This window comes from Gadus morhua, chromosome 7 (genome assembly GCF_902167405.1).
Source record: "Gadus morhua chromosome 7, gadMor3.0, whole genome shotgun sequence".
NCBI classification, from domain to species: Eukaryota; Metazoa; Chordata; class Actinopteri; order Gadiformes; family Gadidae; genus Gadus; species Gadus morhua.
This window is the reverse complement of record NC_044054.1, coordinates 15840919-15858297: the sequence shown is the minus strand read 5'-3', so window position 1 is coordinate 15858297 and position 17379 is coordinate 15840919. Positions and strand designations below refer to the sequence as shown.

Genomic DNA, 17379 nt, shown 5'->3' with positions numbered 1-17379 from the left:
TTCCTGATTGACGTCTCTCTTAGCACTCCGCAAGTAGTCCGATAACTTATCAACCCCAGCGTGTCCGGTTGCTAAGCGACGTCAACGTCTTTGGCAGACTATTTCTCTGCTGATCAACATTACAAATGGTAATTGTAAAAAGACACACCGTGTGAAGATATTGTTTCGTTTTGACAAGGAGCCGTGTAATAAGCGTAATAATGTATAGAACGTCGCCGGTCATTATCGAAAATAATACCGTTCAGGACGAAGCAAGACTCCGCTTCGTGTCGGGGTATGGTTCGCCCTGTCAGGGCTTATTTTCCCGATAATTACTGGAATTCTGTACAACATTATCCCTTACATATATCATATAAGTCCAGACCAACTTAACAGTTGTGCACGAGATACAAACAAACTTACACTTACCACTTTTGTAAATGCCATATATACAGTACATTCGGTTTGCATGATAGGAATAGATCTATTCCAATAAGAAATCGAATCGGATTAGAAGTGTCCATATAAACATGGCTGATGTCCAATTGTAATTAGGGGCGAGGGCAGGCCATTCGATCTGTCACTCAAACCTCTGCGCCAGTCGTAAGGAGATTTGATTCATGATGTTTAGTCGAGCTGGTGTTTACTGTTCTTTAAGGTCTTGTATGATTATTTCAAGTTGAAGTTCTACATAAATGTGAGATCATTTTCTGCATGACTATTTTGAGGGTTGCTTTATTTGAGCTCATGTACCAAACATACATTTTCTGTGGCTGTGTCCCTGCACACACAAACACACACACACACACACACACACACACACACACACACACACACACACACACATACACACACACACACACACACACACACACACACACACACACACACACACACACACACACACACACACACACACACAAAAAACATTTAACATTTCTTCACATCTTTATGGCTTTACTTAAACATATTTTCAACCTCACTTTGCAATATAACACTCACCGCATTTTCTGCAGGAAATGCATGTTCTAGTTTCAAATGATGTCAGTATCAGATATCACAAATCGAAAACATTGTATTTAGAGTTTTTCAAGTAGTTTTTTTTAACATTAAATGATTTGACTGAGTGTATAAAGCATATAGCAAGATATTGGAAATACATTACACCAAATTACTTTGACTTTTGATACTTAAGTACATTTGAAGTCACATACTTTTATACTTTTACTCAAGTCAACGTTTAAAGGGAGTACTTGCATTTTTACTGGAGTAATATGTTACAGGTATCTCATCTTTTACTCAAGTACGTGGTCTGATTACTTCATCCACCACTGCAGGCCACTTGCAACAATATTAAAAAAAAATATATATATATCTATTTCTCACAAAATAGGTTTAAAAACTATGAATTGATCCCATTTCAGAACACTGCTTTCTGTAACTAATTTAAACATATTTGCACTGGGAGGAAATGCCCAAAACAATTATGCACATGCTTCAGGAACATAGAGGTTGGCTTCCGCTTACAGGAAACCAAAAACCAGCAAGGTATGAGACCTCAAAAAAAAGTGAAGAACAGATGAGACATTCCGTTTGAGAAGCAGACTACCATATTACGGTAACAGCATGGCGGTAAGACTGCTCCTCCTTTGCCTCACTGGCCTTGTATTATCTGAAGAACAGCCTGGTAAGTATTCATTACTTGTGTTCATAACATTTCATTTTAACAATAGTTTATTTATTTTTGGGCTTTCATCAGCTCTCTCATAGGTGAATCTGACTAACAACACAAACCCAGGTTTTATTTTTATGAGGACGTAGGTGAACATTTATTTTATGCTTTGTCGAAACATTGTCACTTCTATTTCAACGATAAAGTCATGTCAACCATGATTACTGATCATGTTAAGGACTGAATTGCACCTTGTGTTTAATTTTTATATCTCGATTCACTTTTGCTACATTCGCTTTAACATCAAACTAAACTCGAACAGACTTTTTTTTTGGTGCTTTAGTCTAGATCAAATTATTGATGTCAGTTGGCAAGTAACCAAACCTCAAGTAACCATCTCCCAATGCTGTGAAATGCTGTCATTTCACGCACAAGACTAACAATGTGTTATAGGGCCTGATGCTAACCCAATTAAGCCAAATAAATTTTTTATGTTACATATTCTATTCATTAGATATAAATAAGCTAAAACGAAATCCATGTGGCCATACTAACTCATACTCCACTTCCCCAGTCTGTTCCTTATAAAGTAATAGTGTGTATCTGTCAGTATTGTGCTTCTGCAAATGTCTACAAAGGTTGATGATTGTGCATGTCGATGCAAAGAAATGATAATGTCACTTTTAAATCCAATAGGTTAATTCACATTTCCCTTCATTCCCTCCTGTATGTCAGATGTGGACTGTTTGGTGGTGAACTTAGACTATGTTCACTGTGTTTGGAACGGATCTGCCAGCCCAGCTGTCAATTATACTTTCTATAGCACGTGAGTCAAATCATAACTGATGAATGGTAAAGGAGTGGATTGTCAAATTAAAGGATCTCCTTAACGGTTTTGATCCAGCATGTTCAAAGAACAACTTGTAACGTCCTGATACACCTACTGCAGCCTTTGACATTAATGGTCATGTTTCACGTTTTTAATATACAAACATGTTCACTGTTGAAATGTGATGCATCCTCAGGTTTGGTAAGGGATTCAACGAGTGTGCCAGATATGTCTTGGAAAATAACACTACCGTTGGGTGTGATCATCCCTATAGTGAACTAATAGTGGAAAGGTCCAACACATTCACCACCAAACTGATGCTCCTGAACAGTAGCTTTAGGCAGATCCACCATCTCAAAAATAAAGGTATGATGAACCAGCAAAACCAACAGATAGACAGATTCCAAGGTTCCTCTTAAAATGACATGTCTGTAGGCTACTGGAAGGGAACTTTACTCTGTCTTAATTTTTATAAATAGGGTTAGGGTCATTATAGGGCTATTTAATTTCATGCCACATTTCATGACACATAGTGCAACAAACAATCTACTGAACAAACAGCTAAACCACCCAAATCAGGAAACCACAGTAAAACTGTTTAAATTAGCTTTTGATTCGAATTTGGCTAAGATGTTAAGTATTATGTGTTCCTAAAACTATCTATGTACTCTGTGTCAACATCAGTCAAGCTGAACGCCCCCATCAATTTGACAGTTAAAAATGGTAGTGACTCAAACCTGTGGTACTACTGGAACGACAGCCACATTAGCCCCTGCATAGTGAGCCAAGTTCGCCACAGGAAAGGAAAGGAGTGGGAGGTAAAAACAAATAATATTTTTTTAATGAATACAGACATTGTGATTATGGGATGATGCCATGAAGTTACTCTTTGTCTATCTTACAATGAAACATATGCATTCAAGTAATACCATAATTGCTTTCACGTCCATATGTCCAACAACTTGATTGAAAAGTATTAGTATAATGAGGTTTTGGTGCACCAGTGACTTGCCTATGTCTTTAGGGCAATTCCCTCATAAGTTTGTGTTTTTGGAAGGCATTGTGTTTTGTTTAAATTATAAAAAACTCTTAAATTGTCATCAGAGAATATGTATTTATAGCTTCCTTCTCCAAACCTATTTCATGGCTATATTCCTAATCGTTCCTTTTTTTTCTTTGCCTTGTGGTTCATCGCATACTGGCTAGAATAAATCCTTGAATATAAGTACGAGAACTTACAGCATCAACCTGCCCTCCAGCCGCTGCCGTTATGAGCTGCAGGTTAGAAGCACCATAGCAAGCTTTTGTGGAGAGTCAAGCCTCTGGAGTGACTGGAGTCCATCGGCCTTCTGGGGGTCCAACAGAGAAAGCAATGGCACAGGTAAAACAAGAGGGAAATAGTCACACATTTGTCTCTTTATTGTTATTGTACTACATAATCATGTGAAGAGGATTATGATGTTGTCTTTAAAGCATGAATTCAAGTACAATTTGTATTCATGAAAGACCTTAAAGCTCCACTATTTACGTTCTTCCATGAGCAGCCCCTAGTGGCTGGAGTTGTAGCTACAGTTAGACCTATGTCATTTTCCGATGTCTGTCAATATCTGAGACCTTCCCAAGGTTTTAACTTATTTGAGAAGGCTCCACATTTTTTTAGGGCATAAATAATAGCAGGTTTAATCTATTCAAATGTGTTTCTCAAAGACTTGCCAGGTAGCTCCATGTCCGTATGGAGCCCCATGTTGTTGGCTCTTGGGTCCATAGTTTTCATCATTCTATCGGTCACCATTCTTGTGCGACATGAAAGGTGCGTTGATCTCTTATAACATTGAATACTAGTCAAAGTAATAGCTAACAACAGGTAATGGTTACATCTTTTTCTATGGAGTTGATAATCTGTTTCAGAATTTTTCAAGCAAAAGTCTTCAGGTTCTTATGAAATGATTTGGATGCAACACACAAAAAAGAATGTACAACATAAAAAGACGAGTTCTGTATTTGAAAAAATGTAATATAGAGAAAGCCTGTATCGATAATTCCAAAGATGACCGGACATGTTGCTATTGGTGTGCAGGCTAAGAGCCATCCTCCCAGACCCTGGAAAGAACCTTACCAAAATCCTGGCTGATGGAGATGTAGAGGTGAGTAACATCAAAAGCCTCCTATCAATAGACTATTGTGTATAGTTCTTAAAATAAGTAATTACATAGCTGGAACACCCAATAATCATATCATTCAAGAAAAAGCGGAGGAAAGTGAAATTTTTCCTATGTCGACAGTTAATATGCTACTGATATTTAAGGTATTCTTTATTTTTTAATACTGGAGGATTGGCTGCCAATCTCCAAGAGCATCAAGGAGGGCTTCAGGGCGAACTACAGTGAGCGGGCCTGTTCTGTTCGTGAGTACAGCCGTATCTTACAGTCTGCCAGCGAGAGCTCTGCAGAACAGAGCTCCTCCGACCAGAGCTCATCCGACCAGAGCTCTGGTAGCTTTGCATCATCAGTCACCACCGATCAAACCAACTGCTCCGTCTCCCCATCTGTTGATGAACCTGCAGGACCGACTTCCTGTGAATGTGACGCCTCCACCATTATTGTTCACTCTGCTTGAACGCAGGGGCCAGGTTAGGACAGGGATGTACTGTGCCCGTTGTCCATGTTTCGGGTTGTTTTATGGCCAAAGATCATGGTTAATTCTAATTATGTGGAAGTACTAAGTGAGTGGTAACTTGCCATGTCATTTGACTGAGGAAAATTGCAAAAACCTCACTGCAGTGTTTAGTGCAGTTCTTGAAGTGAAATTTCAGTATGAGGTGACAGCAAATGGAGAAAAAGCAGGTCGAGGTATCCTGATGTTTGTAAAAGTCTGTAAAAATATATTTACTTGCAATTTCCTGGCTAGCTGTCACATTTGTTACTGTACAATATGGTCAGAAACCCAATGCATTCAACATATTGACAGTGTACACAATATGGTTTATGATTTTTCTAAATATCTTGTAGTCTGCAGTCAGATTTCATTCCCACTGTCACAGGCTACAACCACATGTCGAATATGAGAAAATGTGTGACTTGGTCACTAAATCTCTATAGTTCTACCAGAGGCCTAGCTAGTTTGATTTATCTGAGATGTCCGAGTAGTTCTTTAACCTTTGCTGACATGTGCCAATTGCAGGTGGTGCAGTCTCATGTTGCGCTCCTTTATTGAAAATGTGACTTAAATCATTATATTCTGATGATTTTTTTTATAGAGTTTTTACTTTAATGTTCCCAATTTAATTGTCGTTTTGGTCTTCTCTGTACTTTGTGTAGTCCTATACAATACTTTCAGATTTTTTGCCTAAAAAGTAGTCAAGAAGGTATTTTATGCCGATCCTTTTTAGATATAGCAGCAAAACTTGTATGATTTACACGTATGATTTCCTTTCTGTGTCTTTTGAATAAAAAATACACCTCCCAACCGGCTGTACTTTATCCACTTTACCCTGCCCTACAGTGGTGTCAGTCTAGCATGTATGGGGGCGGCCCCCTGGTGCGCTCACCCTCCTTTAGAGGGAGCAGAGCGTCCCGCACAGCACGGAACTGAGTCAACGCATTTCTCAGAAGAAGGGCAGGGCGCTCGGTGGCTGGTCCCCGCAAGAAGGCTGTTGTTAGTGCTACTAGCCAGTTGCTTACCTAGCTGAAGCGGTCAGCTGATCCAACAACTTTATGTATCCGTGTTAAATCTCTTAGTTTTGGTGCATTTCATTTGTTTGACGCTGATTCTCCGTTGGCCGTCCAGCAAACGAAAATGTCCGAGCCTACGGTGGCCGATACTCGCCGGTTGCATTCCAAGCCCCAGGACCTGACAGACGCCTACGGTCCGCCGAGCAATTTTCTGGAAATTGACGTTTATGATCCACAAACTGTGGGAGTCGGACGCACCCGTTACACAACATACGAAGTTCGCATGAGGGTAGGTTGACAGTTCGTACGCCTGAAGACAATTGCTAGCGTTAGCGTTGTAGCTACGCTAACTATTACCGTGTTTTGCTAGCTGAGTTAGCATGCTGGGAACACTTTCAGCGAGGCTGAGATGTTGACGTAAGCCGTCTGCAGGGCGAGGGGATGACGGGCCGGGAGAAATCGAGATGCCGGATTTCCCTTGGCCTCAGATTTTACTAATATTTTAGGTATTTTAGTTCCCCATGAATTCTACCACTTAGTCTTTGCTTTACACATGCCTACAGGCTTGTATTTCAGTTGTGTTCATTGTTGTATACCGAAGGATGTGGTTATATTAATTTCATGTCATTGGAAATGAGTTGCACGCCATTTAGAATAACACGCTAGGGCTGACGTTGCTGAATAGAGTTTCACTCTGTGACATCATATCTCACTCTGTGACATCATGTCTTTCTCAAGTACCTGACGTGAGCAACCCCACAGTGACGAGAGTGGATTCACCTCAAGTCACTCGTTTTGAAACCTAGTGTTGACAACATATCCCTCTGACCTGAACAGTCTCCTCTCACGTACATGACCTGAGCAGCCTTCTCTAACATACATGACCCGAGCCGCCTCCTCTCAGGTATATGACTTGAGCAGCCTCCTCTCAGGCTCACTTCTCTTTATAACATGACCTGAGCAGACTCCTCTCAGGCTCATCTCTCTTTATAGCATGACCTGAGCAGACTCCTCAAGTTCATGACCTGAGCAGCCTCCTCTCAGGTACATGACCCGAGTAGCATCCTGTCAGGCTCAAAGTGACCAGAATGGATTCACCTCAAGTGCCTAATTTTGAAACCTAGTGTGGACATTGGACAACATATCTCGTAATCTCTTCTCAAGGCCTATCCTTCTCAAAACCGTAAACAAGTGCTGGAAAATCACATTACTAGCATACAATTATTGAACTATATTGTAACATAACTTGTACACACATAACTGGCTAACTTTACACAACTCAAAAATGTCAACTTAGCCGAGTGATTGTTTAAATAGCCCAACACTAAATTGACAAAAGGCTGCTGACCATACTCTTTATCAGCCTTTTTCCCCATATAGACGGACAATTACAAAACCAACTCGCATTTATCACAAATAAAGCTTAAATTGAAGCTATAACTTGGCTGATTAGACACTTTTTTAGACGTTTAGACATTAATTTATATTAACGCCACCAATCTTGCCATACCTCCTAAACATTTCATTCAAAAATGTACTCTTTACTGTTGGTAAGATAGATATCAAACTGAAGGAGAGTTGGAGATGAGTGATGTCTGCTCCTGTGTATATACCCAGTTAATGTTGATATATACCCAATTCACCTTCACGGTAGACTCCTGAGACTACATGAATTGATACTAGAAACACTGGACGTTTGGTCTAATACATTTTTCTTGAAATTATTATTGTGGATCTATATGCAAATGCAGAAAGTAACCAAGTTAATTTGAGATATCCTTGTCTCTTTGGCCAGACAAACCTTCCCATCTTCAAGCTGAAGGACTCCTGTGTGAGAAGAAGATACAGCGACTTTGAGTGGCTGAAGAATGAGTTGGAACGAGACAGTAAGGTGGGGGAGATAAGATAATGCAGTCTTTCAGGGTAATGATTACAGTATGGTTAGCCAGCTAATGGTTACCATGAACTGATGAGTAATCTAATTACTTATCTGTTAAAGCACAAGGCCAGCGTTGAGTCTATGTTTTGCCTAATTGCTGATAGCGTGAAACGAGCAAAAGCAGAAAGGCTTTACTCCGGCTCACAAATGCTGTCTGTTGTGCTACGTAAATAGAAATTAAACTTCACTGGTATATATATTTGTATTATTGCTTGCATCCTTAAACTATTGTGAAATACATTGCACCGAGTCACTTGTCACGTGTATGTGCAATACATATCCTTGAATATCTCTTGAGTTGTAGTTTTTGGTTGGTATTCCTTTTTCTGTTTTTCCACTTTTTTCCTGAGCAAAGCAATTGTCTGCAACAATTTTCAGAAGGATTAATAAACTACTCTTAATGTTGTGATAGTGAAACAACAGAAATTCATTAATATATTTAATCTAATGTTATCGTCTTCAGAGTTCATTGATGTGATCCTTGAGTGCCCTCAACACATTGCATACATTTGTTTTGAACTTGAATGGTAATTCAAGCCGCCCTTGTTTTTTTGTGTGCCTGAGTTGCCGATATGTATCTGAACATGTTGACCCTCAACTCTCCCTCCAGATTGTAGTTCCCCCTCTGCCAGGTAAGGCCCTGAAAAGACTGCTGCCGTTCAGAGGAGACGAGGGCATCTTCGAGGAGTCCTTCATCGAGGAGCGGCGAGTGGGCTTGGAGCAGTTCATCAACAGGTATCACACACCACGGCACCTTGTTTTGGCTAGGGTCCGTAGAAAACCCAGTAAAGGGCCATGTGAAATGTCTTGATTACACCTGCCAAGAGACACTTAACTCCTTATCCCAGACTAGTTTCCTGTCTGAAAATGCCACGCATTGCAGCCTAAATAGTCTTTCTTGTCGAGTCACGATATGTAATGGTGTATTTCTGTGAGGCCTGCAGAATTCTGACAGTTTCTGTGTTAATTTCACTAATATTTTCTCTAGGTTGTCATCTCAAAATGGCCAATGATCACTTTTGCTTTATTAATATCTCACAAGTCTGCCTTTTGCTATTTAAATAGTATTGTCTGAACAAAATGTTTTTTTGTTTGTTTGTAGAATTGCCGGCCACCCGTTGGCCCAGAATGAGCGGTGTCTTCACATGTTTCTACAGGAGGAAGGCATTGACCGCAACTACATTCCCGGAAAAGTAAGGCGCTAGGGCTTTATCATGGGAGTACAGGGGGCGTTAACATTGTGAATAAAGTGCTATATTGTTCATGGCTGCATACTGCAGATGTTTAGTGCGAAGTGTCTCTAATCCTGTTCATTATCTTCTCCTTTTCTTTTTAGGTATGAATAAAGTAAGGGTTACTTTATTTTTGACATCCCATATGCTTCGATGCCCAGGTATACTTTTTGTTATATTTTTGTGACCCAAAGTAGCTTGCTATGTGACTAATATGTACAGGTATGTTATCTAGGGATCATGTATACTTAACCAGCAGCTGATATTGAACCCTAACCTTTGATACACACAACCAGAATGCATTCTGGGTGAGAGTAGAGCTGGGCCACTTTCCGTTTGCATACCCGAATTGAGAAGATCCAAAAGGCTTGCGTAAAGAAGGCCATTGTGGTATTGTAATGCTGCCTGTATTAAAGGAGTTGGCCAATTTGTGAAGACCCCAAGTTAATTGTTGACTTTGTCTATGTCGAGATGTAAATCAACCTATCTGCAAATTTTGTTCCAACTCGCCTCCTCTCACTGTGTAGACATGTTCTGAATTTTGGAAGTTGGCCATCCAATATATTTCGAACAAGGGTTCATCAGCTACCATGGCTTTTAATTGGTTTGTCAACCCCAAGTAGGCACATACGAACAGCCCTGGGTAGGTGGCTCGCCTCCATGGTGCCCACAAAGGAACAAATGCTCTACTTTCGATTCTGTGTTGCCACCCCACTGTCCAATGTCACAGATTGAGACTGAAGTGCACAGTAACCATTGTGTATGAAGACGGTCTGTGTCACAGACAGTCTTATCATCCTGAGTGCAGTGTAGTATTTCAATGAGTCCAATGGTGAGTGTAGGAGGGGGTGTTGTTCTTGACTAATTTGAGTGCAGCAGAAGCATTCTGTGTTTACACACTGCTGCTTATCCACATGTTGCAACCACGTCTGCAACTAAATGACAACCAAAACGCATTGTAAAGCACTGAACCACTGTCCAGTCGGTTTGGACAGTGGAAGGAGGTGTCCAAAGACGACGCTTGATCAAATTCCAATGTTTAAACAAGGGTCTGAAATATGATGCCACATACTTTACAAGTATTGATACCCTAAGAATTTTCTAAAGGAATTTCTTGAGTGTACACATCTTTTCACTCTCTCCCTCCTGTTCTCTGTCCCTCTTTGAAGAGCGTCTGGATGGCCGGGCGTACCCATGTACATTATCTTCTACATCGTGTCATGCGCTGCAATGTGTGGTAATGCCAGAAACGATGAGAGTCAGAGATATCGGATATCTCCCATTTGTTCTGGTTTTGAAGCAAGTAGGAAATCAAATATATGAATCGTATGATATTTCTTTACTAGGCATTCTATATACATAATTTGAACTATAATTAACAGGTTTGAGAATTCGCCACACAGTTGTGTTGTCCCACCACAGCTATAATCTATTCTATGTTTGTTTTTACAAGGAATATTACATTGTAATGAATGTCTTTTGTTTCCAGATGTATTCAAAGCCATTCCTGTTTTAGTCCATCTGTTCCATTTCGCTTTCAGAGCTTGGCTGTTGATTTAATACCATCCAAAGTGGAGCGACATGTAGCATTATTAAAGATAAGACAGTACAATGAGTCCCACCTTTATCCAAATGTTTGCTTTGTTTTTGTTTAATCATTCCAAATAAAAGAGGGGGGGGGGGGGGCAGTTTGGGATGGCCTCTTTGGTTTCCCCACGCCGTCTTGGTATAATCATATGTTTTGGCTGTTAAAAAAAACACTATTGGACATGTTGAGTAAGGTAAACACCATATCTAAGCACTGTGACAAACTTATTTTGAACACAAACATCTCCTTCATTGATCTGAAACACAGCTGTATATGCTCTTATTTCCAGCTTTTTATATATTTTTAATGAATGTTATTACAAATCATATTAATACATTGAGTCATGGCAACCGGCCAAGTTTCTATTCACCAATAAAGTTCCTGCTGCCTGCTTCGATGTGTGCTCCATTCTGCGGGGATCAGCGTAATGCCCCCAGGGGTGGCGTGGGATGCTGTTTCAGCACTTGGCATTCATTCTTGTCCGTCTCCATACTTGGGATATTAAATGGATGACAGATTCTACTTTTTTCTTTTGCAGTTTGATATCACAGCAAAGCAGGGTGATGATTTGGACATCAACAATGATTGGGATATTGTGTTTGTGTCCATTTGTATGTGGATATTGAGTGTTCAAATGCAGGGATGACCTAGAACGTATATAATAGTATACACCATCCATATGAAATGCACTGTGTAAGCAAAAATCTGTTTTTTAAATGGGATAGTAAAGAATACAGATTGTATCTTTAAAGACACAGCCAAATAAACCCTGTTGAACTCTGAATGTTATAAATATTTGAAAAGGCTACCAAATCAAAGTATCAGTTTACCCCTAAGTACATATTTTGCTTATGAAGAAAAAATAATACATTGTAAAAATGTACTTTAGATTGTGCTTTGTTTAAGGTTAGCCATGGAATGTGACTGATGGATTAAAGTTTCCTGGAATGTCATGCTGTGAAGGTCACCCAAATAAGATGTAAATTAAAAAAAGAATTGCTTTTCCACACATTTCCATGGCAAAGGATAAACACAAGCTTGAACCTGTAGGCTAGGCCTACAGCATATGCAATGCATCAATCAAATCCACGTATATTAAGTTAAGGGTACAGGGTAATTGACAGCAATATCGTTGACCCACGAACCATGCACACTACTGAGAAAGAAAGAGGTTACCGTGGTCTTTGATGTGATGTCCTTGTTTTAGGAAATGCTTGACCAGCAGAGGGATTAGGCTCTGGTGCGCTCTGCGCTGGAGTCCAGCGAGCTCTGACGCGTGGTGTATAGGGGGAGACAGGCGGTTTGTTTAGTTTGATAAAGTGGAAGTAAATGAAAAGAGCAACCCAAAGCAGCGTCGCTGGGCACAGACAAAACGTTCACCTACAAGTGTATATAGCGCTCTGACAAACAATGAAAAGAGGAGAAGTTCAAGAGGATAAGAGAGAATCAAAGAAATAGTTATATGTTGGCCTTTGAACGGCACCGTTGTCCTTTGGCTTTAATATTTCACAATTATTGAATGATACGGATAGGTATATATTTGTGTAATTTATAGTAGCGAGTTATTTTTTCATAATAAAGTATGGTAGAGATAAGAGACTGGACGGCCTATGCTCAATTCCTTTTAGGGAATTCACAAAGGCTTTCATTTAGCTCAAATTAATTATAACATTTTATTTGACTTCATATCAAAGAGGTTAAGTAAAGCTGAAGCTGATAACACATTTGGCCTTTAAGCCCCAACTTTACAAATTAAACCAACCATCATGTTTACTACACACACTCATGCGCACGCACGCACACACATATACACACGCATTACAAAAACATGGTAGGCCTAATACTTGGTAACAGCATTGGCTAGGCTACTTATCTTTTATAGCCTGTGTTGAGTTTTGAACGCAACAATGGCTACCACCTCACCTTTTTACAAGCTGCTGACCTCGACACACGGTCTACCTAGATGTCACTGGGGGCACAGAGAGATCGATATTTCCTCCTTTTTCGTAACTAAGGAACATAAGCGGCCGGTGCGCTGTTTAGGGGACATGACTGGTGCTCTTGTTCCATACATGGGCACAGACAGACAAACACACACACACACACACACACACACACACACACACACACACACACACACACACACACACACACACACACACACACACACACACACACACACACACAATTTTACCTCACTTTTACTGTCCCTCACTCTCTCGGTGTGTGCACATCACCTGTTAAACGGTCCAATTTATGTATTACTCCATAAACACGTAAACGAATAACACTAAATTATATAAACCCTTAAGTTTCCATTCATGAATGGTAAGCCCCTCCTCGGCTGACATCACGGTTTGTTTATACACGCGCACGGCCGACGTCACGTCCCCCCCGATCAAAACCACACACGCCCGCCCTGAGCGGGGTTGTTTCATCAGCCAGGCGGCGCCTTTTTAATTCATATTGTGTGTAACTTTCGGGCGTTTGGGCGCTACTACCACGACACCAGGTAAATATCCTGCGTCTCAAGACGTCGACGGCCGTATTTGACGGGTGTTTCGCGTGTTTTTTATTGTAGCATGTGTTACTCTGCTTCCGTAGAGTGGCTAGCCTTGTAGTAGTCTGACGCAATCCCCCGCGTGCTGTCACGGCTGCTGGCGGGATTAAACAAGAACAAGGTACTGCTTTCTGAGGGTCTTTATCAAATAATGTTATTTAGTTTATACTACGTGTAAACTGTTGTAATTTGTACGTGGGTTCATTGTCAGTTCAGTTAGACGTCGGACTCCTGAAAAGCGCGGAAAACGTCTCAAATACTAAGGTATCCGGACGCTAACGTGGCACCATTGTCGTCAATTGTGAATAACTGTTATTTTAGAAACGGTATCTAGTCGAGTTGCTGTGGTGGACATATTGTGTTTCTACTCTGTGTTGTTGTTAGGCGGCTAATAGCTGCGGCTAGCATCGTTGTGTACTGTAGCTGGACGCGAGACTACATAGAGCCACGTAAGGACCCTGTGGGACGTGTTACACTGTGGGACAAGTTACACTGGTGGGACATATAAGAATGAGGCATGTTACTCCGGTGAGACCTGAGTGAAAGGCATGCTTGGTGACATTCTGTGTATGAGTGGATGCTCAAGTAAGGTCGCTGGGCTCAAGCAATATCATTAACGTCCATGCCTGCTCTGCAGGCATGGACTAACGATGTGTTCACTAACGATGTGTCAAATTGCAAGTGACTGAGTAGGACGGGCAGGAATATACATGCTATTTGCTTTCTTTTGTGTATATTTAATTTCCGTCCCAATTGTTAGTTTGTATTTAATATATATCCAGTCGCAAAGGCAGAATGCTATTTAGAATTCAACAGGTAGCGTTGGAAAAATGTTTTTGCTTCAGAAAAATAGTGATCATATTTAGAAGAAGGCTGACATCTGTTTATTTTCTGCAAAAACTATTATTGACAATTTACATTCATGTTAATTTATTTACACTGGAAATGCAGCAACCTATGACCACATATTGTCTACAATCTGAAGATCAAAGATCAAAAAATTATTGCAATATATATAAATAAATAGACGCAATAAATGCCCATAACCCTATACTCTAAAAGCACAATAAAATCATCTATAATTTGCCAACCATCTTAAGGTTCACTTTACTTTTGTAAGATTTTCTCTGCACGTATACTGCTTACACCTGGTGCGTTGGCTTAAAAGGTCCCCTTACAGTTCAGTCACAGCAGTGCGTCCGCAGACAATCATGCACAACTGTGCACATTTCTAGATGCAATAGATCTTTCTATAGTAATGGCACATTGCACGCATACATGCAAGGCACAGGCCAAAATATGCACATTGTCCAGTAAGTCCCCATTCAGTATTCAGTGTATTTGTGGCTAACAAGCACACTTCCCTACAGTTCCGGCACTTCAAACAGCTAGACATCCATTGTCTGGAACTTCAGAAACTTGCTTTACAGATGAAGACTGCCTGCTGCTGTGGTGCGGAGGGACAGGCAGGGTCAGACAGGTTTACAAAGGTTTGACCCAGGGAACTGAACAAAAAGTCCTTCAGGCCTTTTTCTGCCTTCATTGGCCTTCCCAGCGTCAACACAAATGCATTTCCCTCACTGCAAAATTCCTTTATGATCAATATTATCAATACTGCCTTTAAAGTCTTATTATTTTGATCCTCTATGTTGAGATGATCCTGTGGGGGTATAACGTGTCAAACTAGGGAGACACTGCACTTCATGGACATGTTGACCAAGCAAAGCGATTACATTGATGCATCAAGGTTCCTGGTTTCTAAATTATCAATTTAAGTTGTACATATTATCATTAAAAGTTCACATTGTCGTTTATACTGATCTAATGTGATAATAGCCATAACAAACCCCTCTTTATCAATTCCTAGAACTGCTGTCCAGTTCAAGGTACCTAGAAAGTTCATGATCAAGGCCATCTTGTTGTCTCTTGTTATAATCAGCACTCTTCGAATAGATAGTGACCCACTTCACTCCATACATTCAAAGCTCAAGAAGTTGTAGCTTGGAAGACAAATGATTAGTGAAGGCCATCGCCTTCTTAAGATGTTCTCATTCTTGTCTCAGGGAAAATTGTGTTGAACAGTGAAAAAAGGCTGTGAATCCGGACATGGACTCTGCCCAAAAGAGCTAATCCACCATTATGCGCGCTGGGCTGTGTTGGCGTTGCCGTGTTGTTACGTGGGAGGGTTTGCAGACAGCACAGACTCAGAGTATTAGGACGGGGCCTACGGCCACGCCCACCGCAACCTGGCTGAAACCTGCAGCGATTACACAAGCTCACACGTACTGGGGCACCCTCGTGAAAACCACAAGGAACGGATTAGGCAGCTTGGGATGGCGGTCCTAGAGGGCCCCTTCATCCCGGTGTCCTGTGGTTCATGTGGACATTTACATTTAGGGCATTTAGCAGGCGCTTTTATCCAAAGGGACTTACAATAAGTACATTTGTCATGAGAATGGGAAAGATGTATATTGCTGTCGGTACAGTAAGGATTCTCATAGAACCAAGTACAAAGCACTAAGAATCGCTAGAACACCACCATCGTGATGTATGACGTCCTCATTTATATTGGCTATGAGTGGCTGGTTGTGCAATGAAGTACTTTTTTAAACCTTTATTTGTTCACACTGCCACCTAACGTTTTTGGAGATCTTTCTAAGTTACACTAAGGCTTGTTTAAAAAAGAATGGGACTTTCGGAAACCTGAGGTCCAAGGTTTAACCCCTTAACCGTGGTACTGATAACCGCTCTGAAGCAGTGGTCAATATCAGTGCTGCTGGTATCCTTTGGAACCCACAGGCCAGCTGAGCACATGTTGTCCTAAAAAACTAAAAAGGGATCAAACCACAACATGAACACATTTTATTTTATTGTCCAATTACCGACATTGTTGAGCTATGTTTTTAAAGCCTCCAGTTCCCTGCAAAATGAAGGGGAAACAAAGTCTGAAAGATAATGGGCGGAAGAGCAGGTGAGGGACGGGAACACGATGAAAAGAGGGGAAGCACCAGGCTCAGGAGAGTGGGGGGGACAACGGGGACTCCAGTAAACGGGGACTCGTCAAGTAAATCATTCAGAAGTTATTGTGATCGAGTGGTTTTTGTAATAATTTTTACATTTTAAAGAAGCACTAAGATATTGTGTTAATATGAATTGATTATATGTTCTCAATTGAGTGTCGCTTTTTTGAAGTTGGGAAGATTTTCTCCCTGAATTTGCGAACGTAACTTTTAAATGGTACTTGTTTTTTCTTACCAAAACCTTCCTTGGATCGCTTTTCCCCCTGAAGTCTGATGTCAATGTTTGGCTCATATAAAGGATTCCGTTTCCATGGAAAAGCCTTGTTACAGTGCAATAACGGCTCCCGATTTTGTGGCAAATGAAAAGTGTGGTTACTTCTTCCTTTTACAAACCGCTTAACGGTCACACTGCACTAGTGTTTCTGAAGTCACTCTCTGTTCTAAATACTTTATCATCAAAGCCATACCAAAAATGCATATTAAGCCTGTGAAACCAGGGCCATGGGGCATCAACAATGTAGCCCCATGCCCCACTGGTTTGCCCGTTTCAGGGGCACGACTGTACCAACATTAACCAACCCATTAACCAACACGGCAGCCCCATGCACCAGTGGTTGTATTCCTGCTGGAGCAGTACAGGCAGATGGAATGCTGCGCCAGGCGCCCCGTAGCCTATTCCCATCGCTCTTCTCGCGCCTGTTTATTATCCCACTTTACTCTGTGTTTTTGTTTCTCATTACATTGTTTAGCTCTGTTGGTCTTCTCTTGCCTAACCATAGTGTACAGGACATTCTTTTTTGGGGCGAGGAGCGCTTTGATGGTGTAGGTTATGTTGTTTTACTGGTATTAATAGGATACTGTGTTTATTCCCAGTGTGATGACTGGGGGC

The 17379-nt window shown here is 40.8% G+C and overlaps 3 protein-coding genes and 1 long non-coding RNA gene across 6 annotated transcripts in view; 3 read left to right on the top strand and 1 right to left on the bottom strand.

The window, feature by feature from the left end:
• The first annotated feature begins 1542 nt into the window (after positions 1 to 1542).
• Positions 1543 to 5945, top strand: LOC115547905 (cytokine receptor common subunit gamma). Its single transcript, XM_030362418.1, has 8 exons — positions 1543 to 1666; positions 2387 to 2477; positions 2677 to 2846; positions 3165 to 3298; positions 3687 to 3861; positions 4188 to 4290; positions 4558 to 4624; positions 4812 to 5945. Exons 1-8 carry the CDS (start codon positions 1606 to 1608, stop codon positions 5094 to 5096), a joined length of 1086 nt encoding a protein of 361 aa, XP_030218278.1. The 5' UTR covers positions 1543 to 1605; the 3' UTR covers positions 5097 to 5945.
• A 92-nt stretch (positions 5946 to 6037) lies between these two features.
• Positions 6038 to 11694, top strand: snx12 (sorting nexin 12). Of its 3 annotated transcripts, none has more exons than XR_003977438.1 (6): positions 6038 to 6440; positions 7947 to 8042; positions 8701 to 8825; positions 9193 to 9283; positions 9427 to 9483; positions 10492 to 11694. XR_003977438.1 is itself a non-coding variant. In XM_030362420.1 (6 exons), exons 1-5 carry the CDS (start codon positions 6276 to 6278, stop codon positions 9430 to 9432), a joined length of 483 nt encoding a protein of 160 aa, XP_030218280.1. In that variant the 5' UTR covers positions 6039 to 6275; the 3' UTR covers positions 9433 to 9437; positions 10492 to 11694. The 3 variants fall into 3 exon arrangements, 2 of the variants coding, with proteins under 2 accessions (XP_030218279.1, XP_030218280.1); XM_030362420.1 differs by having other exon boundaries at positions 6039 to 6440; positions 9427 to 9437; XM_030362419.1 differs by lacking the exons at positions 9427 to 9483; positions 10492 to 11694 and having other exon boundaries at positions 9193 to 9295.
• Positions 10838 to 13218, bottom strand: LOC115547908 (uncharacterized). The gene is made up of 3 exons (XR_003977439.1): positions 12834 to 13218; positions 12087 to 12179; positions 10838 to 11402 (listed from the first exon to the last, which is right to left on the bottom strand). It is a non-coding gene; the product is annotated as an uncharacterized LOC115547908 (long non-coding RNA).
• Positions 13219 to 13272: 54 nt separating this feature from the next.
• The window catches only part of LOC115547907 (cationic amino acid transporter 3-like), a 17558-nt gene continuing 13451 nt past the window's right edge, over positions 13273 to 17379 (top strand). Inside the window, 1 exon segment of the mRNA XM_030362421.1 lies at positions 13273 to 13422. The gene's annotated coding sequence lies outside the window, so the exon portion shown is untranslated.

Coding starts and splice junctions, on each gene's coding strand:
- LOC115547905 (XM_030362418.1), top strand. CDS start 1,606: ATGGCGGTAAGACTGCTCCTCCTTTGCCTCACTGGCCTTGTATTATCT. Junction 1,667..2,386: donor ATTATCTGAAGAACAGCCTG/GTAAGTATTCAT, acceptor CCTGTATGTCAG/ATGTGGACTGTTTGGTGGTG. Junction 3,299..3,686: donor GGAAAGGAAAGGAGTGGGAG/GTAAAAACAAAT, acceptor CATACTGGCTAG/AATAAATCCTTGAATATAAG.
- snx12 (XM_030362419.1), top strand. CDS start 6,276: ATGTCCGAGCCTACGGTGGCCGATACTCGCCGGTTGCATTCCAAGCCC. Junction 8,043..8,700: donor AGTTGGAACGAGACAGTAAG/GTGGGGGAGATA, acceptor CTCTCCCTCCAG/ATTGTAGTTCCCCCTCTGCC. Junction 8,826..9,192: donor TTGGAGCAGTTCATCAACAG/GTATCACACACC, acceptor GTTTGTTTGTAG/AATTGCCGGCCACCCGTTGG.